The sequence below is a fragment of the Notolabrus celidotus genome, chromosome 4 (genome assembly GCF_009762535.1).
Source record: "Notolabrus celidotus isolate fNotCel1 chromosome 4, fNotCel1.pri, whole genome shotgun sequence".
Taxonomy (NCBI): domain Eukaryota; kingdom Metazoa; phylum Chordata; class Actinopteri; order Labriformes; family Labridae; genus Notolabrus; species Notolabrus celidotus.
Window position 1 is genome coordinate 17,263,508 of NC_048275.1, and position 24,620 is coordinate 17,288,127.

Sequence of the window (24,620 nt, forward strand, 5' to 3'; positions counted from 1 at the left end):
ATAATTTTGGAAATATATAAAAATGGAGAAGTTGACTTACTCTCTGAGGATCCAAGAGGACACATTTTATCAAATTAGGAACAAGTGGATTAAATTTATAACCCCAGTGCGAGCAGATTCCAACTAAAAATAAAACACAGAGACAAACAAAGAACTCAATGTAATCACACAAACTGATAGAATGCTTCCATGATGATGCGAAGAAGAATGAACGGTTTACAGTATATAAAGATGGACAATGTATCTTCAACTCCTCTTGTACAAAAATGAAGCCAAAATATCCTGCAACAGGCTCTGACACATCTCTTTTTTTGGAGCCAGAATCTGTGCATGAGAAGTGACTCATTTGTCTCCCCCCTTCCGTTTACAAAAAAAACTATTAGACACAGAGAAGCAAAATAAGCACTAAGAATAATGTTCAAATCTAAGTTTAGGAAAAGTGGATGTATTCTATCTTTGAAGTTAGACCTGTATCCCATCTGTTAACATGGAGGAGCTGGACTTTATGACCTCTAGAGCAGCCAGTCAGTGGAAAAAGCTCCAAAACTTTTGTCTTCACTTTTGGGGAGATGTCACGTGGTCCCTCTTTTTATACAGTCTGCAGATTAAACATAGATTGTTAACCTGGGCTCTATACAGCTGATTAGGCAGCCCAGCTTAGGGTGGATCACCGTCACAGCAGCCCTTGCTGTCACCACATCGCTGTCCTTGTACCTAACACACATTCATTTATAAATTGCAGACACAAATAGATAATGTAACTGAAACCACAAAAAAAAAGACAGGACAAACTGAAGTCAACAGTGCAACTTTGTGGAACTGTTTTCAGCAGTGAAAGAATCCGAATATCATTGTTACTTTTTATTGAATTTTTTTTGACTATAAGAAAGATATATGTCAATCACAAACTCATCATCTAAAATATTAAACTTCTCAAAAAGTGTCTTGCTTATTAATCTGACGTTCTTCATAAAAAACTAAAACAATGTATTCAACTCGTGCATTCTTGGGCAAGTCATTCCATCTTATTGGAGTTTATAATTGTTGAAATAGATCTGTGTAATCAATGCTGGTAACTTCTAAGACCAGATTTAGCTACTGATGGATTGCACGTCACAGTGCAGATGTTGCCTTACGATGCCAAATATTCACAACTATATGTATGATAGCATCTGATTTTAAAGAGCACTGAGGTGTCCCACCTTTCTGCACTGTGACAGACCAAGAGGAGCATTTGTAAGGATCATATAAGGCAGGTTGACCGTCCTCTGCATTCAGCAGGTTGTACACTTGCAGTGGTGTGGCATACCCTCGCTCGACACAAGCTAATTCTGGAAGAGCAGGCACCAGCATCTCCTCTGTTTCACATGCTACGTGAAGCCCAAGAAATACGAAGAGCACAAGAGTTTGTTTGAAGCAGTAATTATTCAAGACAGGAAGAGTAGTTAAATACAGCCTTTACCCTCGTTCTCGATAGGTATGATGGATGAACGGTCACTGTTTGTGCTATTGACCTCTCTGCTCACTGTTTGAGATGTGTTGACAGGTTCTCTAGGGGCCACGCTACAGCTGTTATTCACTCTGGCACATACCTGGAAACACAACAATACAGAGAAGTGAAATGTCAAGACAGATATATAGCAACATTATAGGAGATAACACACATTAAAAAAATGACATCCAATGCACTGTTAGATTTTTATGAATTAAAATAAGAGCAGAACTCTTTACCTGGACAGTACAACACTCATCTTATTCACAACCTTTCCCACCAGCACTCCATTAGAAGAACATGCTTCACCAAAAAGAGGTCATATCAAAATCTTTGAATAAAGAGTTTCTCTCAACAAACCCAACAACAAAATAATATTAGGGAAATACCCCCCCAAAAAATAGTTGTAGTATAGCTGTGACTCTGACTCAAGTCCTGCTTCATCCTGCCCTTGTTCAGCTGGTGGTCTTGGAAACAGTAACAGATAAGAGCTCTTGAGGGCCAGATGGTAGCTGGCTCTGACAGGTGACATAGGAGAGATCTACTTTACCTAGATTAACTCCCAACCATTGCAGCTTCTTTGATCATAATACGGTTTTAAAAACTGAACTAAGTTTATGGTAGTATTTAGAAAACAGAAGGATGATGACTGATACATTAATTGTTCCCTGCCTCTCTATCAAACACTGTTGAATCAGTCTATTTATAGAACTGGTTTTACCTCTTTTGTTGGGATGTAGGATGTTCACTACAGACTGTGGCACAACATGCATGTAAGTTGGGTCTCGTTTTTGTGTTTGTGGTGAAGGATACTCAAGGCAACGAGGTACTATGACTTGAAGATTTATTAACTGAGGTTACATTGAAGCATGTAATTAGCAGGAAGGCGAATTTCACTCAACACTCTGGGACTGCACTGACTTCATCTGCACGTTCCATGGACCAATCAGTCAGTCTTGTTCAACAGCCAATAGGAACTCTTAATGCTGCAACACAGTAGCTGGGCAACCATACAGATATTCTGTGAGAATATTACAAGTTGAATGGTCTAGGTTGTTTTATGGTGAATTAGTATGAAATGTTGTGCAACAGAAAAATGAAAGGTCATTCAACATACTGCCATTTCTGTTCAAAGAAACATTTTATTATACATTTTCTTTGGCTGAATGTTCCTCTGCTAATGTCTTTTTTCATGACACTGAGAGTGGGTGGAAGAGCTCTGTAGTCATGGGCAAGTGGCTTGGGATCTGAATATCGGATAAAGGGGATGTCAACTGGACAGCCGGGTGGCCTGAACAGAGAAGAAGCAGGAGAGCTTAGTCAAGCAGCTTTGGGTAGAGAGGGTTAAGAGAACATCCAGGAGGATGACCTGGAGGTCTGCAACATTTTTGGGACTACTCTGGAGACTAGTAATAGAAATAGAGGAGGCATTTTCGAGGCAGTGATGTTGATACCCAAACCTTTACTGGGGGATCCCCAAAGCAGATGGGCAACAAAGGTGGATCTCCTCTGGAGGTGCAACAAAGGAGGATTTTCTCTGAAGATCAGCCCAGGACAATCCTCTCTAAAGACTGAAGGAAGAGCGGCAAATGAAAGAATCCTTTCTAGAGGCTGACTTCATAGGTTGTATGTTGTTGACAAAGGCTTGAAAACTCTTGATGGCAGCCTCTGAACTGTTGATCCCTGATGCGGTAGGTTAGGAAAGGGTAGAGAAGCTAAGAAAAACACCAGCAACAGGAGTGCTTTGCAAGAGGTCAGCACCAGGAGTGCTAAGCAGAAGGCAGGTGGCCAGGCAACAGCAGCAGATCCTCTGTCATCTTTGGATGTGTAGGTGGGCTCAGCTGACTGGGGGTTCGAAAGTTCTGGGAGGGCATCAGCAAGGGATGTCTTTTTGGTGCTGGGCTGCTGCGACAGCATCACGACACATATTTTTTTGTGGGCTCCACGGGACTTCATAAAAAATTCTCCCAGTAAGGCTTAAAAAGTTCAGAGGACATAAGCCAGGACTAGTAGTCAGAGGGTGAGCCAGATCAGGACATGCAGGATCAAGACAGGCAGGTAGGGGAATAGCCAGCTCAAGACAGGACGGCTGCAGGTTCACAAGCCAGAGCCTAAATGGCTGTTTTCTCGCAAGTATTGGAACCGGCTGGATATGAGCAAGCTGGCTCTTGGAGGCCAAAGTAAAGGCTGGCTGGGCAGAGCTGTGGGATGGTTGCTAGCAGACTGAGCAGTTGACTGGAAGCTTGGATAAAAAGTCTCAGAGGATAGTGAGTCAGGCAAAAGTCCCACCAGAGAGCAGTCCAATACAGGCAAACATATTCCAAGAGGGGCAGGAAACAAAAATCTGAAAACATGAAAAACACTGCAACATGACATCTCAAACGATTAGATAACAAAGGAAGACTGGTGTAACAGGCGAGAGGAGGAAACTATATATGGTTTAATATGTTGCAGGGCAGGTCCAGGTAACTGCAGCAACGAGGAAAGGAAAGTGAGAGCAGCTATGTAATTTGATGCAATCAGTCATTTTTGGAAAGGAGGGAAGGTCAGAGGGCAAGTGTAATGGAGTAAAAAATGCAATATTATGTTGTGGAGTAGGAGTAAATGGAAGAAAAAAGTAGGGGAAATTTAAGAAAAGTGACATTTAAGTACATTGAAATTGTGCCTTAGTAGAGTACCTAAGTGAGTGTACTGAAAGGGATAACAATCAAATGTACGAACCCAAACACTTCAGATAAAATGTCTTATTTTTTCCATACTTATCTTTCCGACTAGATAATTACTGCCCCCTGTTGTTGTCTTAGTTAAGTTTGTGAGCACTTTGTGAAAGGTCACTACACACATATACGATGATCACCCACACCAGTGTACATATTTGTCTTTATTAGTGTACACATATATTACATATGAGTGGCTTACATGCTATGTGCACACATGTAATCATTCACCTCCCCTGCAGGTTTACTTTGACAGCTTCAATGAGCATTAACATAAAGCCCTCTGATGCTGTATTGCTATAGAACTCTGGTCCAATCAGATGTCTCCCAGAGAGAGGTTTGTTTACTTTAGCAGACCCTTCCTCAAGCTGCCATGTGGTGGGTGGACTCCATGTTGGCTTCAAGGTTTGTATGCAGCCATAAGGATCCACACAGATTGGGAACTTTCCTTTGCTTATCTATTGTATCATTATTTTTTTGTCAAGTGTCTGAGAGACACGTTTAAAATGCTTTTATAAATAAAATGTATTATTATTATTATTATTATTATTATTATTATTATTATTATTATAAAACTAGGGAAGAACTGTCAGGAATGTCAAACAGGTGTCAGAGCTGGAACAACACTGGCAAACGTCATTCATGTCTAACCAGCAGAACATACAATAATAAAGATACGTTTTTCAATCAATTGGTAACACAGCCCAGTAGGTCAAATTCCTCTTACAGCTGCCATATCTCCCTATCTTCAATATGTAATAAAATGTGTCTAAAAACATATATCTTAATGGATAGTACAGGTGTAATTTGCTCTGGCAGAGGTTAAACAGCTGGCATACTAGATGGCTTTTATTATGGCACAACAAACACACCAGGACCAAAGTCCACCTGCACACACACAGAGGAAATGCAGGAGGGAAGTGCCTGCAGTAGAGAGCAGGTTATTCAGCACAGGACACGTTGAGCCGCACAGCCTCTCCCATCTTTGTAAAATAACTATCATTGTAGCAGTATGAGTGAATGGAGTCTGGAGAGGAAATATGACATTATGAGAAATATCAAATGGTGAGTAATATGTATCTGCCTGCCTCACACCTGTATCACGCTTTACTGGCTCCATTAGACACTGTCTTTAGAGTAAGTACGTTCTCTGTTTCTGTCGTTGGGTTTGTGCCTACTGAAACCTGCACGTGCTGTCTTTTTCCGATAGAAACTCAGCTGTAGTTTACGTAACTTGAACGCATCACAGTTTGCTTGTTTGGCTGCGTTTATGAAATAGCACTGACTTAATTTTGTAAAATATTTAGAAAATAGTTTTAGCAACCAAACAAGGTCCATTTACATCAGGCGAAACAATATTATCGTCGTTGATAGATCGCCACTTGTATTCGATATTATTATGTGAAAGAGGTGTTCTCTATTTTATGTGTTATATAGGATACTCTGATTTTAAAATAATGTCCTTCATATCCGGAGTCATAATCAGCCAGGTTAAGTTGAGCACGTGTGTCTCGCAGCTTGGCAAAAACAGACACAAAAACGATGTGAATGCATGGTAGACAGGGGTTCACAAAGTGGGGATTGTGAGAAGTCTTCCAGAATGTCTTTTTTTTTTTTTTAAGTAATTTAAAATTGCATATTTGACCCATTATTGTAAAAGTACTGTAAAAATGAGTAGGCTAGTTACATTTGAAATGAACCCTTGCAAATATATTTATTCATTAGTTTCTGCCTTTCTGTGTTGCCAGATGACTCCTGGTTAATTCACAGCAGCACAGGAAACAGCCACATGTAATAATAATGATCATTATAATAATAATAATAATAATAATAATAATAATAATAATAATAATATAATACATTGTATTTATAAAAACGCTTTAAAAGTTTATCTAAGACACTTGACAAGAACAATAAATTATACAATAGATAAGCAAAGGAAAGCAAAGCAAAAAAAAACAAAAAGCAAAAACAGACAAACAAAAAACCCCAATCAAATATATGTTTAAAGTCTTTCTTAAATAGGTGGGGTTTGAGCCTGGATTTGAAGTTGGTGAGTGAGGGAAAGAGTCTGAGGTGTTGGAGGAGAGAGTTCCAGAGGTTGGGGGCAGTGACAGAGAAAGCCCTGTACCCCTAGGTTCGGTGCTTGGGTTTGGTGAGAGTGGTGAGGAGGTTGGCATTGATGGAATGAAGGTTGCGGATGGGATCGTATGGTTGCAGAAGGTCGGTGAGGTAGGAGGGAGCTAGATTATGGAGGGCTTTGTAGGTGATGATGAGGATATGTGCATGTGCTTGTAGGTGGCAAATTTTCTGCAGACCAGCTGAATGAAGTATGAGGCAACATTTAGTCACATCGAGGGACAGTGAGGGTTACGAGTCTTTGGCACTTATATTTTGGGGGTCATGAGCTGAAAAGTTTGGGAACCCCTGGACTAGTACAGCCCGCAATGTACGGCTTAATTCATCCCAATTATCATATATAAATATGAATAATTATGTACACAGCAAGCAGATGAGCTTTTTTAATATCAGAAGGAGGTGCAAGGAAGTAATTGATTAATTGGCTCAGTTTATTTAAATTTCCATGACTCTGTCCAAAATAGATCACACATAAACTGCAGTAGCCTAAAGGAAAGTTACATATACAGTATAACCTGTTTCCTCATATTTAAAGGGAAAACTTAGATTTTCTATATAACATCAAACTATCAACATCTGGGATCCAACCAAGCAGATTGTTTCCACACACCAGACAATATATAGTAGGCAATGCAAAAACAAATCATCTTTGTCTGGTGACCTGGTCCCACAACAAAAGCTCTGTAAGGGCAACTTAAAGTCTTCAGCTATACCACATAGAAAAACACACCAGCAATGAAACACTGGGTGAGAGGTATCAAGTTAAAAAAATAAGCAATAAAAAGCATGTTATTGCTACTCTGAAGGTTGTGTTGACTGCACTGAATGATGTTATAATCATGTTCTTTTTTCTGCCCTTCCTCTCGACTCCAGACATCAGATCTCTGCACCCCTGACAGCAACATTAGCACAGAATGACAGCATGTCTTTTACGTAAAAGGTAAACCTGCTAGCTTTCACAAATCATCATTTCTGTTATATTTCAGCATCAGACCGGAGAATAAAAAGCTGTTTTACATATGCAAACTTTATTTGCATGTTCAGTAAAGTGGTGTCAGACCTCTCCTATCTGAGAGTGTTATACAAAAGCTTACCTGTCTGATAAACAGAGCAAGCTTCCCCAAATAGTGAGTTAAAATACAAATTGGACCAGATTATAATCATAACAGAGAAAAGTTATACACAGAGTCCCATTGCTTTTATTTCATGTTTCATGTCTGTTTCTGTGTGCAGTTCAGGGAGGTGGAGTAATGGATGGTGCTCCTCAGTGAAAAAGACTCTTTCATCGAATCATGCGCTGAAGCAGCTGGTCCCTGTCCTCTGCCTGGTGGTCGTCGTCATTTATGGATTGGCTGACAAACTCAGAAACTTTGTGGCCGGCATCTTCTTCCCCCAGTATCACTACCCGTATGCAGTGGCTCTCTGCTTTGCACAGGTTGGTGCTTTGCTGCCTGGATCGTTTCTTTCCGATGATGATTTACACTTAAATTTGAATGAATCACTCTTAACTGAAGGTGTAATTTACCACTGGCACTTGTGCCTTTTATTGATTCTGGAAAAGAGGTACATAATGAAAGTAAACCTGCTGTAGGCACACAGTATCGTATGCTGTCTGGTAACAAGGTATTTGCTTAAGCTGTGCTATCATGTGGCTTTACATTATCTCAGTAACCATAAAATGAAACATGGCTCACCAACTACAAGGCTGGTGCCAGATTAGATTTGTTTTAAAACTCACAGATATAAAACATGCTAAAAAAACATGCTTATACGGTGTCAGTGTAAAACAGATACGTTTGATTTTAAATTGAGAAAAAAAGGAAAACTTGTCCTTGATTTTTGTTAATCATTTGTGCTTTCAACTTCATACCAACACCATGAAGTGTTGGCATCTGGCTACTGTAGAGTTTGCTGTGTCTGTGTGTGCTAGTTTGAAGGTTAAATCATGTGGTCCTGTCCCAGGAAGAAAGGGCTCAGTGTAGTTGGATGGATGTTTAACTAAAATGGTTAACAAACGGGTCGACACATAACTGTGGTCTGGTCCAAAGGTTGGAACTAGCTAATGACTGAGCTTTGAGAATGACAGTTTTGTGATGATGAACCCAAGTGTGAAACAGAATTGTGGGTGTGGCCTGAACAAAGAGAAGAAGAGGGCTTGAGTTCTAATAAAAAAAGTGTCTGTATATTTTATTTTGGTATACAAATGTAGATTTACACAACCAGGCAACCCATTGATTTACAAGTTCTGGGATGAGGACACAGGAAGGGGCTGTAAAGACTGACATCAGTTCAGAGGTAAAAGGGTGTAGCGCCTGAGAACAGGAGTACTTGAGATAACTGTTGGAGTCTTGACAGACAACTTCGAATAATGCGCCATGACACCTTTATCTTTATTGCATCAACTTAAAGCTGACAAGTTGGTACATTTAGCTGCTGAGGGAAGAGGGATTTCATTTGGCAGGAGACGTCACCTGTTCGACAAACTGATTTGTTTTCATGGTCAGACATGAAAGAAATTGTTAGCAGTGTGGGAGTATTATACTTTCTCTGAGAGAGGTCATCACATGCATTTTCTATGACATGTGTGAGTAATATTTTTAGAGGAGGGATCAGGTGTAAGGTGTTTTTCGACTGCAGGAACTTTACCCCGGAACTAGGGACTTTACCCCTGAACTACGTGTGTTTCGACCCGAGGAACCAGGGTCTAAATTTAGTTCACCCCCTGCTTGGGTGGGTAGTACTTTTCAAAGGTCCTGGGACTTTTGATTGAACGTTACGGTGTTTGTGGAGTTTACACAGTTGTCGAAACACAGAGGAAGTTCCTGGGAACGTAAACTAGTTTAGTTTTTAAAATACTGTTTAATATAATTTTTTTTCTCCATGTATCACTGGCCTGATTTGCACAATCTACCAGGGATTTCAGCCCGCAGTCGAAACACAGACCACTCTTGGGGCACAGGAACCTTTTAGTTTAGGGTAAAGTAGTTCTGGGGGCTAAAAGACCCCGGAACTCTTGGTCGAAATGCACCTAAAGAAGTAATGCAGAATCATTGGGATCGGTTTTTCAGGCAAACTCTAACTCTTCTTTTACTTTCTTTTCTCCAGGTTCTGGTCTCTCTCTTTGTCCTAAATCTCTTCCATGTTCTGAATCTAGTCCCCCTGAAGCGTCACTCCAGGTCCCTGGGCGAGAAGGTCCTGGTGCCTTCAATCTGCAGCAGCACCTATGCTGTGCTGGCGACATGGGCTAAAGCGAGCAGCACATACAACAGCCTCTTCCCCATCACTCTGCCTCTGCTGCCCATAGTAACTATTGGCTTTAGTTTCTGCCTGAAGCTGCTTCCTCCTCCACCTCTCCACTTCTTTGTTCTGAGTTCCCTCCTGTGTGGGACATCATTTGTCATCACAGGTAAGAAAAAAAAGGAGAGGATGTTATCTGATGGTTTAATGAATGATTCCTCTGCTCAGAATTAACCATTAACCTGAACTTCATCTCTCCCTCTCTTCGTAGCTTCACAGGGTGTGGCAAGTGTCACACCACTGGAGTACATGTACGCACCTCTTGCTCTACTCCTCCACAGTCTCTCGCTCACTTGGTTGGCTAAAGTGTCCGAAACTGAGCGCCGCCTCCCTCCTGATTCCCAAGCATCCGTTTTTGACATCTACTACACCCAGCTGGTGAACCAGAGCTGGGTGCTGGGCCTCCTTTGGCTGCTGCACCCTGACAGCCCCTGGCATGTGCTGAGTAAGAGCAGCTGGCACAGTCTGCTCTTCCATGGATATCTGCTCGCTGTTCTCCTGTTGGGAATGGTGCTGAACTTTCTGGTGGGTGTATCGGCTCTGTGCGTGTCACCGCTCGCTGCTGCTCTGCTACACTCAGCGAGGCAGGTGGTACAGCCATACCTGCAGCTTTTGTAGTGTCACTTTGAAGGACTAAGAAAAACATTCCCTGTTTTTTTTACTGTATTCATGCAACATATACTTTATTCCTTTTAGTTTAAATTCTTGTTAACATGACCTGTGCTGCTGGAGCCCCTCCCTTTCCATAATCTTGCCAACAGAGAGGCAAACATAGCAGTAACTTTAACTATGATAATATATTGATAATTATAAGAAGTTTATGAGTCCAGAAGTCCAAAGGCCACTTCTGACTTACTTTATTATCCTTTATTCTAGACTCTGGATTCTTTCACTTTGGAGGCACTCTTTACTAACTTTGTCTTTGACTGAACTTTGACAGATTTTGAATGCAAGACTGTTTCTTGCCGCACATTATTCTCACACTGTGTTATTTCTGCTTGTAGGTAACACAAATATCTGAGTACTTATTTTATCACTGATGAAGATGTGTGGGTTATCTGCACTGAACAAAAACTGTGAAGCCCACTTCATCACTTTTTCTTAACTACTTTGAAAATGTGAGCTCTGATCCTTGCCTGAATTAATTTTCAACCGTAGGTTGAAGAAGCTGCCCTTGAATGACTCTGACTGCCAAAGTCAGATGAGAAGGGGTTCCAATGAGGACAAAGGTTAACAGTGTTGATACTATTCTGTAAGTTATTGTCAGAATCTAAGTTATGCTTTAATTTAAGAACACGTTATTGTTATTTAATTACCTCACTTCATGTTTCTAAGTGTAATTCATCTAAAGATAGAAGTTCACATTTTATTTCCTCACCTGCTCAAACACGTTAAAATATGACAAACTAGCTAATGATGGTGCAAAGGGGAAACTATGTTTTAAATAAACTAGAAGTGAACTGAAATATATTGCAAAAATATTTATTCTTTTTCAAACATCTGATGCAAGTGCAGTCAAATCCCCAAAGACACAAAAAGCAGAATGTATAAAACTCCTGTTATAACTTGCAGTTGAATTTTTCTGTAACGTTAATCAAACATGAGGCTCGATGAGGGATGCATCTTGTTTTGTTAGGTGTTCTGGCATGGTTTGCAGGATTAAGGACCATGAAAACAAAAAGGGATTCATGACCACAAATACATCAAAATCCACAGTATTAACACTGAAACCTAAAGGTTAACATTTTAACACTGCCATACATTTGCCCTGTAATCTACTGTGAAAAAAATCTGGTAAATTCTTGTACATAATTGTATTATTTTATGAGAGTGTTTTTTGTTCCTAAAAAATACAGACTTACAGTACAAATGATGTTTCTTAACATGAATGTACACAAAATAAAAGCTTCACAGGACATCTGAAATATCTCAGCAGAAATGATGAACTCTTCATTACCGCCCTCTAAGTCCAACTTCTGTCCTCACGAGGAATCTGCGTTCGGTGGTAGGTGTAGTCCCAGACTCTGCAGCAGGTTGGAGGCTGGTCCGGCCAGTCCAGCCTGGCAGCTGAGGGACTCCAGCAGGTTTGTGACCAGATTGAGGTCAACGTCCAGAGGCTGGATCTCTTCCTCTGCATCTTCTGAACCGTCTTGCAACGGTACACTGTCTTTAGCGGAGGTATGTGGGGAGCCATTGTTGAGACCTGGTTTGTTGTAGTTCTGCTGAGAGGATAAACACAGTAAATAAAAAGGCTTCTTATTTTCTAAATTAAGGATGAATTCTAATCTTAAGGTTACACGGGGGAATACGATGAGACTTTACCGTCTGATTGAAGCTTTGTCCTATATTCGTGCTCATGAGCTCCTCGTCCATTTGGTCCATGTATCTTCTGAGGCCGTCCAGAGCCTCTGTCCCATTCATTTCTTCCTCTCCAGATGATCCTTCCACTCCTACCTCCTCCTCCTCCTCTTCATCATCATCTTCATCATCATCTAGATCATCTGAATCCAGCTCTACTTCTTCTTTGCTTCCTATTGATAAGAAAAAAAAGATTGAGTGTACCATGGGAGATGTGGCTATTTTTGTCATGTTCCACATCTTTCGTTATGGCGACATACCTAGCAGTCTGTCCAGCGCGTTGGCCATGGAGTCAGGTTCAAATCCGAAAGGTTGAGATGAACTGCTCCTAAAATACAAAGAAAAGCACAAGGACACGTGGATTTTACACCAAAATGCACCGGCATTCCTACCCTGCTAAGATTTCCTGTACTCCAACGTATGTGCAGCTTTCCTTTACCGCTCATTTCTTTAACTATCAAAACAAAACACACAAGGAAGCTCAAATAAGAGCCCTTTATAATCCTGTTAGAATACAGGAAACTCAATAAGGGCTCACCAGGGCAGTTCAGCTCCCTCATGCGACGACATTGCACTAAGGAAGTTCTTCATCCCCTGACTGACTGCCACCAGGCTGTAACCTTGCTCCTCCACTTCCTCCTCCTCCTCCCTGCTGTCTTTTGTCTCCTTTCTCCTCTCCTCTGCTTGCCCGACATCATGCTGCGTTTGTTTGGTGGAGCTGGAGTTTTGGCTGCCAACATCAGCTGCCCCCCCACCCAGATCCTGCAGCATGCGCTCCAAGTCCTGAGCTGTGATATCCAGCCAGCTGTCACCTGGAGGTGGACAACAAGACAGACTCATTATGGTGAAAGGTGAAAAGAGGGAACAAGGGAGAGACTGGTGGATGCTAAAGGACGGGAACTGAAAGGACATGGCAGGGAGGAGACATCCAAGGTGGTAGAGACAAACATATGCAATTTTAAACAGGTTTAAGCCAGGTCATGGAAGACTTATCATAACTGTACACTTATATAAAGTGAGTGTAATGTCTGGCATATAAAATAAGGACCAAATCTAGGCCAGAATACTGGACATTTGCAAACAGTTTCAATAAACTATGCTGCAGGAATGGATTCTAAATTTATATTTTTAGACATTTTTACAATTGTAGTTTAATTCAACTGCAATCAAACAAACTTGGACGTTAACATCTGCCTAGGATAGTTCTGCTATTTAGTACAAATGCTTTTCAAGTCTTCATATCTTGACTGTTGCATAGTTAAATGATGGATTTCTACTCACTGTCCTCTGGGGGGAGCTGTGACTCTTGTTTCTTCAGCTCCTCCAAGTTGAGTGGTTTGCAGCTGTGCAGCAGCTGGAGAACCTCCTCACCTGGGGACAAAACACTGAGACGAGAAATACAATATACATTAGGCACATTCAGACAGATGCATTTCAATATCAAAGGCATATAAATGTGTAAACACACACACAGCTACACATTCCTCACCTGGATTTTGAAGCGACAGACTGTTTGAAGAAGTTTTCTGCAGATCTCATCAGTTCCCCATAAAGGGCTGAACCCTTGAGTTCTCCCTGCGTTTGAAAACAAAGCAAAGTCTTAGATTTCTTACAATAGAGACATACTTTAACAGGGTGTGCTTTTGGAACCAAACAAATGTTCCTGGTTTGGTAAATATACTTCCTTTCTTCTACATCTCAACATTCAAGGAGTGTGACTTACCCTGAAGTAGTTGTTCCTTTTCAGACTGTCCATGAAGCTTTTCCACTGAGGGTTACAACTGACGGGGGCATCAGGCTCTGAAGATGGCAGCCTGCACTTGGAGCACAGGATCTCGAAGCCATGGGCCTGGGAGTAACACACAAAAACAGGCAAGGACTTACAGCCAAATACAAAGCTAAAACACCCCGATTACAGATCACATTGCACCCAACAGAGATTAAAGTAGGAGGGGATGAGGATAATTGCTTACCAGTTTCATGCCAAGCTCATGTGCTTTGTACTGCAGTTGAGAGCGAGGAGGCAGGGTGAAGCCACTCCTCCGGTCTGGGGTGAACTGCTGCTGCTGGAGCTGAGCGTACAGGCAGCGTGTGAATGTCACCTGGAAGATATATAAATAAATGATTAATGTCTGCAGTGAAACATGACAGAAAAGCTTTAACAGACTAACAGAAAACTGACAGCATTGACATTTTAATGCATGTAAGTCAAATTAGAGCAATGGTATAGAAGAGATGTCAACCCCCTCTGGCTCCCTGTGTGGCAACATTCATGAATCTTTCTGTGTTTACCATTGAGAGGACCCGGGTATCAGCAGGAAAGGTCTTGAAGCTTCGACACGCCTGCAGATCAACGGGATCACGCAGGTAAAATGCTGAAACTGCAGGGGCCACCAGGTCAGGACGCTGTGCTAACACTGCAGCAACTCCGGCAGGTATGAAGCAGTGGGCTCGATGGAGGCTGGTTTGAATCTTCTCTGGGTACCTTAATGGACAAAATAAATAATACAGGATGCTTGATATTTATATAGTGTGCCGTTTACAGTTGGATACATTCACTTGCATACAATATTTATGCTTCGACAAGTATTTTTCCAGTTTGTAGTCAGGAAATGTCAGACCCTGAAACAGCATCTTTAAACTTTGGGTTCTTACATTTTACTCTCAAGTTAATGCTGTCATTAAATACAGCTGTTATACTTTTAATGCGTTATTTAATATGTCAACAGACACTGATATTACACTGAATCTTAGTAACCCTTGTGAATAGGATTGTAAACTTGAATATATATTTTTTTGGCTTAATACGGGACCTGAGAAACGAAATTTCGTTCCATATCATGCGACAGCTTGTATTGGTATGACAATAAAAAACCTAACCCTTGAATCCTATAAATTCTTATTACATGATGTAGAGGCAGGGAAAGGTTTCCCACTTTTCACTTGGAGTGTGGGTGTGTCTGTGTGGGTGGGTGTGTCTGTGTGGGTCTGTGTGAGTGTGTGTGTGTGTCACTGATTGCCTAATGAATAGCACCTGCACTGCCTGTGAATCTGTTTTCTTGCCTGGTGCAGGGAGAGAGGAGGCAGGGTGCTGCTATTTCTGTTGACCGCTTAAACTTATTACCACCACATAGTCGAATTCTGCAAGCCTACCTTCATGAAGTATATGTTTGAATTTATGTTTATCGAGTAGGTCAAATAAAACACTCAAATTGCAGTAATGGCTTCATGTTTCCTCCCTTTGGAGTCAGCGCGTCAACAAGATCCCTGTATTCCCCTCTGTGACTAATCTAGTTTTTTGATAGTCATGCAACATTGTCAACAGAAAAACAGCTACATTCGACACTTCTGATGCTTCACTGGATTTCTGCATGTAAAGCAAAGGACCACTCAGCCACTTTGGATGTTGACCGTGAGTAATATGAATGGAGTGACGGAGCAACCCATGGTATGTGGAACTCAGTTTATTCATGCTGTGAAGTTTATACTTGCCTGGACACAGTTGATGCTGATCATTACTGCATATTGGATGCGCATGGATGCTATGGATGTTGTTTGATGTCATTCTTGCCAAATTGCTCAAGATTGAAGTAACCTGTGGAAAAAGTGGATCGCTTGTTTGTGCACATTAAAGGAGTGAAGTTGGATTTACTGCTGATGCTCAAGTCTGAGTTGGAGTGTGGACTGTGGACTTGGAGACAATATTGGATTGTTCAAGTGGAGTCAGATTTGTGCCAAAACAAAGTTGAATGTGGACTGAAGATGCAGATGTGGATGTGAATCGTGACGTTTGCTCTCTGAATTTCTGTGGTGCATATTTTGCTGGATGTCAATATGAGTGGATCAAAGGCTGGTTCACATGTGAGTGGATCAAAGGCTGATTCACATGTGAGTGGATCGAAGTTCGGTTTGAATGCAAATGAAACTGATAACAATGAAATTGTCAAAAGGAAAATCATTCTCACCGAAAAAGCTTTTGGGTTTAAAATGGAGAAACTTCAAAAGGAACGCCAAACCAGAGTGAATAAAATAAAAGGTGTCATCGCTGCTTTAAAGGAGCTCATGGAGAATGATGATAATGTTTCACAGGTGCAAACTCAACTGGACATTTTGACGCAATTGCATGGTGAGACAATTTCCCTGCATGGATCACTGATGGAAATGCTACCTGAGGTGGAAAAGGATAAACAAAAGGTGTGGTTTGCAAGCGTCAATAAATACAGCAAAGGATTTATTGAGGATGTGAAATTGTGGCTCTCTGGAACTAAGAGATCAGTCTCAAGATCTGCAACAAATGACAACGTGGAGAGACTACCAAATTACAAGGAATGTGAAAATCCTCCAAACTTGCCACTGCATAAGCCACATCTTGACAATAAAATGTCCCCAGACATGGGACAGGAGGATTTGCCTGGAAAAATGAATGACATGGAACAGGATGACATTCAACCAAATGACAGCATCTCAAATGTTGGAAGCAGTAAAAAATGTGGATCAAAAGCTGGAACTTCAAGAACTTCAAGCTCCTCTGTATCCTCTTCTCGTGTCAGAGCGGAGGCTGAAATGGCTGCTCTTCTCACTCGTCAGAAGTTACTCAAACATAAACAAGAGCTGGACCAGCAAGAAGAGGAAATAAAGAAAAAGAAAGAAAGGTTTGAGCTTGAGGTGGAGATAGCAGCCGCTCAGGCTAGGATGGAGGTCCTAAGAGTCTCAGGAAGCAGTGTGAAAGGCAGCAGATGTAGAAAATCGGATGGTATGGAATCCTACATGGCCAGACAGGCTCATGCTGCTCTTAACGCTGAGGTTGATTCATTTGTGCCTGGTGGCCAAGGAGTGTATGACAGTCGAATTTCAACCAAGTCTCATCAGACAAAGGCAAATGAAAGGAAAATTACTGTTGATGTTGGATCTCAAATAGCTCAGCAGAGGCCGCCCGGGTACCTGATGGCTCCTAATGTAAAGAATCATGTTTCAGTTTCTCAGTTTGCAGACAGTCAACATGCTCAGGTGCCAGTTATTGATGACAGTCACAATTTGCTATCAATAATGGCAAGGCAAAATGACATTTCTGCTCTGCTGGTGCAACGACATAACACCTCTCATTTACCAAAAAGAGAGATCCAGGTGTTTGATGGAAATCCTCTTCACTATCACGCCTTTATAAGAGCCTTTGAGCACAATGTAGAAGAAAGGACAAGTGATGTTGGAGACTGTCTGCACTTTCTGGCACTATACACAAGAGGAGATCCACATGAGCTTGTTCGAAGCTGTCAACAAATGCCTGCAGACAGAGGATATCAAAGGGCAAAGGCTTTGTTGGAAGAACATTTTGGGAATGAGCAAAGGATTGCTTCTGCTTATTTGGACAAAGCACTCTCATGGCCTGTGGTTAAAGTAGAGGATGCTAAATCTCTCCAAGCTTATGGTCTCTTCTTAAGAGGATGTTGCAACGCGATGGATGACATACAGTACATGTCTGAGCTTAACATGCCTGCAAACATGCTGACGGTGATCAAGAAGTTGCCATATAAGCTGAGAGACAAATGGAGGTCAGTAGCTTGTGATATTCAAGAGACCCGTCACAGAAGAGCTACATTCCCTGATATTGTGAGTTTCATTGAGCGCCAAGTAAAGATTGCAGCAGACCCTATATTTGGTAATATACAGGACACTCAGAAGACAATGCAAATTAAAGACAGCAGCAAAGATACCTATCAGCGTCGCACCCGAAATCAAGGAAGTAGTTTTGCAACTACAGTAGCATCGGTTGATGGAAAGACCCATGTGAGAAAGGAAGGAGGCCCACTGGAGAAAAGGACCTGCCTATACTGCAAGGGTGAACATGCACTGGAAGTGTGTTCTCTATTGGGAAAGAGGGCACATAAAGAGAAGATCACTTTTCTGAAAGAACATGGAGTCTGCTTTGGCTGTCTGTGCATAGGGCACATAAGTAGGGACTGCAAGAGGAGACTGTCATGTAAAACATGTGGAGCTAGTCACCCTAGCATGCTACATATTCACCCAAAGAACAAAGACCAAGGTAGAGATCAAGCAGGTGTGTCAGATACAAATGCAGCAGTGGGCAGCTCTCTGACGGCGGTGCAAAGTAGTGGTCTTACTGGGGCCGGTGACCATGACTGCAAGCTCTCCATCGTGCCAGTCAAGGTCAAGTCTAAAAAGGGTCACAAAATTGTGGAAACCTATGCCTTTTTGGACCAAGGCAGTTCTGGTTCCTTTTGTACATCACGTCTGATGAATAAGCTGAATGTTTCAGGAAGAGGAACTAAAATTCTCTTACGCACTATGGGCCAGGAAAAGCTTGTGGGAAGTTGCATTGTCTCAGATCTGGAGGTGGCTGGCCTGGAAAGTGACCTCTACTGTGACTTGCCAGATGTCTTTACACAGAAGAAAATGCCTGTGTGCAGGAGTAACATACCACAGGAACAGGATCTGGTCCGATGGCCATATTTGCGAGGGGTACACCTACCTGAAATTGACGCAGACATTGAGCTTTTGATCGGTTTGAATGCACCTAGAGCCCTGGAACCCATAAAGGTGATTCCAAGTGAAGATGGAGGGCCATACGCTGTTCAGACATTGTTGGGATGGACTGTTAACGGGCCAATGTCTGGTGAAGCAGAACTGGATCAACCCAACATTACTGTTAACCACATCTCTGTGGTGAAATTGGATGAACTGTGGAAGCAGCAGTTTCAACTAGACTTTCCTGAATGCAGCCATGAAGAGCAACTGAGTCCATCAAGAGAAGATTGCCAGTTTATGGAAATGGTGAAAAGCACTGTTGAGCTGGTGGATGGTCACTACACCATTGGTTTGCCTCTAAAGAAAGGAAATGTGTGCATGCCTGACAACCGCAAGCTAGCAGAACAACGCGCCTTGAGTCTGAAAAGAAGGTTCCAGAAAGATGCCATATTTCAAGCAGATTACTCCGCCTTTATGCACAACATCATTTCCTGTGGTTATGCTGAACAGGTGCCTGCTGAAGAGCTGGGGTACAGTCGTGGTAAAACGTGGTATATTCCACACCATGGTGTATACCATCCACAAAAGAAGAAAATCAGAGTGGTGTTTGATTGTGCTGCATCATTCCAAGGGATGTCACTGAACAAACAGCTGCTGCAAGGACCCGATCTAACCAGCTCATTAATCGGAGTCATAACCAGATTCAGGAAAGAATCCATCGTCTTAATGGCCGATATCGAAGCCATGTACCACCAGGTGCGTGTACCAGCTGAAGACTGTAACCTGCTAAGATTTCTCTGGTGGCCCAGTGGGGATTTCTCTCAACCTATGGAGGAGTACAGGATGTGTGTCCATCTCTTCGGAGCAACTTCATCACCGAGCTGTGCAAACTTTGCTTTACGAAGGTGTGCAGAGGATAACAGCAGCTTCTTCAGTCAGCAAGTGGTGGAGACCATTATGCAAAGCTTCTATGTGGATGACTGTCTTGTCTCGGTGCCATCTGAATCTGAGGCGATTGCTCTCTACCATGACCTTCGAGCTATTTGTGCCAGAGGTGGCTTTCAGCTAAAGAAGTGGATAAGTAACAGTAGAAACGTGTTGGCTGCAATTCCTGAAGAGGAGAAGGCAGTGGATGTAATGGAGATGAATCTGGACCATGACACACTCCCTGTTGAGAGAGTACTGGGTGTGCAATGGTGTGTGCAGTCAGATGCGTTCAAGTTCAAGATTTCAATCCAAGATCGACCTTTGACCCGTAGAGGGATCTTGTCTGTGGTCAGTTCCATTTACGACCCACTTGGAGTGCTTGTGCCAGTGGTGCTAAAAGCCAAGCTAATTCTGCAGGATCTGTGTAGGAAAGGCCTTGGGTGGGATGATGTTGTACCCACACCCATTGCACTGGAGTGGACAAATTGGATACAGGAGCTCCACCTGCTTGAGGATTTCAAGGTCAGCAGATGTTTTAAGCCTGTGGACTTTGGCACTGTAGCTTCTGCCCAATTGCATCATTTTTCAGATGCAAGCGAGGTGGGTTATGGAACAGCTACCTACCTACTGTTACGCAACACTGATGGAGAGCTGTGCAGCGTCCTTGTCATGGGAAAGGCCAGGGTGGCTCCCTTAAAACCAATTACCATTCCCAGGCTGGAGCTAACAGCAGCAGTAGTAGCAGCACGTATGGACAGGTTGTGGAGAAAGGAGCTGCAGATGACATTGCTTGACTCAGTCTTTTGGACTGACAGCACCTCAGTACTAAAGTACGTCAAAAATGAAACCTCCAGATTCAAGACATTTGTGGCCAACAGGGTCTCGGAGATCCTTAAAGCATCTCATGCAGCCCAGTGGAGATATGTGAGCACCTTGTCCAATCCAGCAGATATTGCTTCCAGGGGACTTGGAGTGAAGTCCTTCCTTAAGGATGAGCAATGGATGTGTGGCCCACAGTTTCTGCTAGCAGAGGAGGAGCAATGGCCTACAAACCCAGACATCTCAAAAGAACTATCAGAGCAAGAGGATCCTGAGTTTAGAATGAGCATCTTGGCTAATGCAGTTTCAATCAAAACAGAAGTTGATTCGGTGTCTCAACTGGTAGACCGTGCCTCATCCTGGAACCATCTGAAAAGAGTGATGGGTTGGGTCTTAAGATTCAAAAACAGACTCTTAAGTCTATGGAAGAAGAGGAAAGAGGTCAAGGCACTGCTGTCACACTCAAAGAGAGATGAGAGAGAGCAGAAGGATGTTCTGAACAAGGAGCTGCAGAGTGTCAAAGATTCGTTCGATGTTTCTCTTACTGTGGAGGAGGTAAAAGAGGCAGAGCTGGAAATAATTGGATCATGCCAAAGGAAAAGATTCCCAGACGAGATTTCCAGCCTCCTAAAGAATCGGAATGTGAACCAGACGAGTCACATATACAAACTAAATCCTGAGCTTGACAATGGCGTCTTGAGAGTCGGTGGACGGCTTAGTAGGGCAGCAATGCCTGAAGAGTCAAAGCATCCAGTCATACTGACCAAAGATCTACATATCTCCGACCTCATTCTAAGACAAATACACAAAGAAGTCGGCCACGGTGGAAGAACCCACATTTTGGCAAAGCTACGCCAGAAATATTGGGTTACTGGGGCCGGTGTGGCTATACGAAAGATCTTGGCCAAATGTGTTGTTTGTCGACGGGTTCTAGCAGTGCCAGCCAGCCAACAGATGGCAGACTTGCCACTCAATAGGATCTCTCCAGATGAACCTCCATTCACCTCAGTGGGAGTTGATTGTTTTGGTCCATTTGAAGTGAAACGTGGAAGATCTAAAGTTAAAAGATATGGAGTGATATTCACTTGCTTAGCTATAAGAGCTGTGCATATTGAAGTAGCTGCGTCATTGGAGACAGATTCCTTCATCAACGCCCTGCGTCGCTTTACAGCAAGAAGAGGCCAAGTTAAAGAACTCTGCTCAGACAATGGAACCAACTTTGTTGGTGCTGATCGAGAGTTGAAAAGATCTTTGGAACAGTGGAATCAGTCTCAGATCCATGATGAGCTTCTACAGAAAGGAATAAGGTGGAAGTTTAATCCTCCAAGTGGTTCCCATCATGGAGGAGCCTGGGAGAGATTAATTCGCTCAATCAGGAAAGTCCTTAACTCTACTTTAAGAGTACAAACTCTGGATGATGACGGTCTCCACACTGTGCTGTGCGAAATCGAAGCTATTCTCAACAGCAGACCAATAACAAACGCATCTACAGACCCTAATGACCTGGAGGCTCTAACTCCCAACCATCTTCTTCTCCTCAAAGGTCAACCATCATTTCCCCCTGGTGTTTTCCAAAAGGAGGACTTGTATGCTGTTCGAAGATGGAAACAAGTACAGTACATGTCCAATCTGTTCTGGAAAAGATGGATAAAAGAATACCTACCACAGCTTCAGGAGCGACAAAAATGGAACAAAATCAAGCGCAATTTCATTCCTGGAGATATTGTGCTCGTTGTGGATGACTCTGCGCCCCGCAACTCTTGGATCATGGGGAGAGTTGTCAAAGCGGTTCAAGATAAAAAGGGACTCGTTCGACAAGTCAAGATCAAGACCAGGACAAGCTGTCTGGACAGGCCTGTCACAAAGATTTGCCTGCTTCAGGAAGCCGAGGACACCTGATGGATTACTTGTTGACTGGACTTGAATGACATGACTTGACTTTTGAACATGAGACATGTGGCACAGACCACACTATCTAGGCTCCGTAAGTTCTGGAACCTCTGGCCTAGAGACACTTACTGACGCATGAAGAACCCGCTTGTTCAAGGACATTGATAATGAGCTATTCTCATATCTGCAAAAAAAAAGGAAAAGAAAAAAAAATGGATATTGATTGTTTTTCTTGTTTGAATGTATTTTGCATTGAATTATCCCTTGCTACTATTATTGTTGTTAAGTAATTATTATGTTGTAATAATTAGGGGCCGGAATGTAGAGGCAGGGAAAGGTTTCCCACTTTTCACTTGGAGTGTGGGTGTGTCTGTGTGGGTGGGTGTGTCTGTGTGGGTCTGTGTGAGTGTGTGTGTGTGTCACTGATTGCCTAATGAATAGCACCTGCACTGCCTGTGAATCTGTTTTCTTGCCTGGTGCAGGGAGAGAGGAGGCAGGGTGCTGCTATTTCTGTTGACCGCTTAAACTTATTACCACCACATAGTCGAATTCTGCAAGCCTACCTTCATGAAGTATATGTTTGAATTTATGTTTATCGAGTAGGTCAAATAAAACACTCAAATTGCAGTAATGGCTTCATGTTTCCTCCCTTTGGAGTCAGCGCGTCAACAAGATCCCTGTATTCCCCTCTGTGACTAATCTAGTTTTTTGATAGTCATGCAACACATGACATGATGCTCCTCACCCCTCTAGACGCTTCTTCAGGACTGCACAAATCTTTGGGCTTGCCTGACACGACTCTGGATGGCTGGAGAGCAGCTCTAGAGCTTGTGTCACACTTGGTACCACGTCTTTTGAGATCCCCACCGAACAGGATTTGGAAGGACAGGGAAGAATATGTAACCCTCCTCTAAAGAAGAAGACCTGGAAAGAGAGAGTAATTAAAGTAATTAAGATTGTACAGAAAATTGCAAGAGGAAGATACTTTGTAAAAGAGAACACAAACAATGGGTTTTCATGTTCCAAGCAAAGATTAATGATACTATTAAAATGATGTCAACCACGTATTCAAAATACAACCCAGATTTGTCAACATTTTTGAACATTTTGGAAGTTAAGAAGCTCTTCAACATGCAACAGGGGGATTTCTGAATAATATCCTGGATCTTCACTGTTAAGTAAACAGTTACAGATGAACTTTGTGATCGCTCTTTCAAATCTATAGATGTACAAATTGTTAACTTATATCAGTTATTGCTTGGGAGATAGGACACCAGTCATCAAATGGAACAGACAATTGATATTCTAAGGGGTTAAGCCCTTCAAACCCATGAGTATAGTCCAATAATTAACATATAAAACCTAACTATCAGATCTAGTCATCTGATTTACTCACTCTGTTTTCACTGCTGTCAGGATTCAACCACTTGGGAAGATAGTCTGCTGCTCGATCAGAAGAAACTCCCCATCATTGTCTTCAACTCTTACACACAAACATGAAGTGGAAGTCAGAAGTGAGGAAGCACATATCAAACAACCGAATCATGGTTTTGCAATTTAATGTGGGAATAAATCATTTTCTCCTTTATTCATATTAAATATAAAAACTCAAGCGTATATTGTCTAACCTGGCTGCTAGCTCTGGAAAAGCCTCTGTGATTTGCTGCAAGAGGTAAACAATGAACCACTCGTCGTCCACGTTGTCCCCAAACTGAGTACTCCCTCCAATGTGAGCAGGGACACCGCCTGCAAACAAAGGAACATACATATGATAAATACAGTCACATTTCCAAAATATTATTATTAATTTTTCTCTTGGGGTTTTGACAACATAATACCTTTCTCAGTATGAAACTTGAGGTTGAAGGGCTGATGCTGCCAGATGTACTGCATCAAGAGGGGAGCAACTTTTGCCAAAATTTCCTCCACTAGTCGAGTAAGACGCTCCTCATTCTGCTGTGAAGATGAACCATCGGGCTTGACCAAGAAGAGTTTGTACTGAACCATATCCTCCTCAATCACTCTCCTCTGCAGGGCATCCATCGTGGTAGTTTTTTAAAGATCTGGAAATACATAACAGGTCAAAGTGGCACATACACACTTACCTAAATGTGTTCAGGATGGGATAAAAATCCACTTTTTAACTTTCTCTAAACCTCGACAACGACAATATCTTGAACGTGTCTGTCGAACTCACCTTGTCGTATTTTAGCTATAAGACGTTATTTTAATGCTGTCAACATAATATTCAAGGCGAGATAATAGGAAACTCAAGTAATTTGTCTGAGCGTTGCTTTCACGCCATGCATCACTGTTTGGGTCCCACACATTATTCCTCTCGACAGAGTAACACGTGTTGCGAAGAATAGTTCCTACATGTTTAATAAGCAATATTTTATGTTTTGCTTATAAAAAACAATGATACAGCAATAAATATCGTCAAGAAATAAAGCGTTTAACCAGCAGCAATTTTATTAAAGTCGTATGATAAGAAACAA

The 24,620-nt window shown here is 42.1% G+C and overlaps 2 protein-coding genes across 3 annotated transcripts; one reads left to right on the plus strand and one right to left on the minus strand.

Moving 5' to 3' along the window:
- Positions 1-5,086: 5,086 nt before the first annotated feature.
- On the plus strand, positions 5,087-11,457 carry si:ch211-248a14.8. Of its 2 annotated transcripts, none has more exons than XM_034681866.1 (5): positions 5,087-5,274; positions 7,222-7,288; positions 7,582-7,783; positions 9,454-9,754; positions 9,857-11,457. In XM_034681866.1, exons 2-5 carry the CDS (start codon positions 7,263-7,265, stop codon positions 10,261-10,263), a joined length of 936 nt encoding a protein of 311 aa, XP_034537757.1. In that variant the 5' UTR covers positions 5,087-5,274; positions 7,222-7,262; the 3' UTR covers positions 10,264-11,457. The 2 variants fall into 2 exon arrangements, with proteins under 2 accessions (XP_034537757.1, XP_034537758.1); XM_034681867.1 differs by lacking the exon at positions 5,087-5,274 and adding an exon at positions 7,075-7,095.
- ecd (ecdysoneless homolog (Drosophila)) lies at positions 11,112-24,498 on the minus strand. Its single transcript, XM_034681865.1, is given in 15 exon segments — positions 11,112-11,867; positions 11,968-12,176; positions 12,264-12,331; positions 12,542-12,815; positions 13,285-13,388; positions 13,493-13,578; positions 13,727-13,852; positions 13,977-14,105; positions 14,296-14,488; positions 22,868-23,046; positions 23,519-23,568; positions 23,571-23,605; positions 23,751-23,868; positions 23,961-24,185; positions 24,320-24,498. Coding segments are annotated over 14 exon segments (2,016 nt in total). The 5' UTR covers positions 24,166-24,185; positions 24,320-24,498; the 3' UTR covers positions 11,112-11,627.
- Between the last annotated feature and the right edge of the window lie 122 nt (positions 24,499-24,620).

Bases quoted from the DNA above. Each gene is read 5' to 3' on its own strand.
- si:ch211-248a14.8 (XM_034681866.1), top strand. From the start codon at position 7,263: ATGACAGCATGTCTTTTACGTAAAAG. The intron at 7,289-7,581 runs GTAAACCTGCTA...TTCTGTGTGCAG, and splicing joins GCATGTCTTTTACGTAAAAG to TTCAGGGAGGTGGAGTAATG. The intron at 7,784-9,453 runs GTTGGTGCTTTG...TCTTTTCTCCAG, and splicing joins TGGCTCTCTGCTTTGCACAG to GTTCTGGTCTCTCTCTTTGT.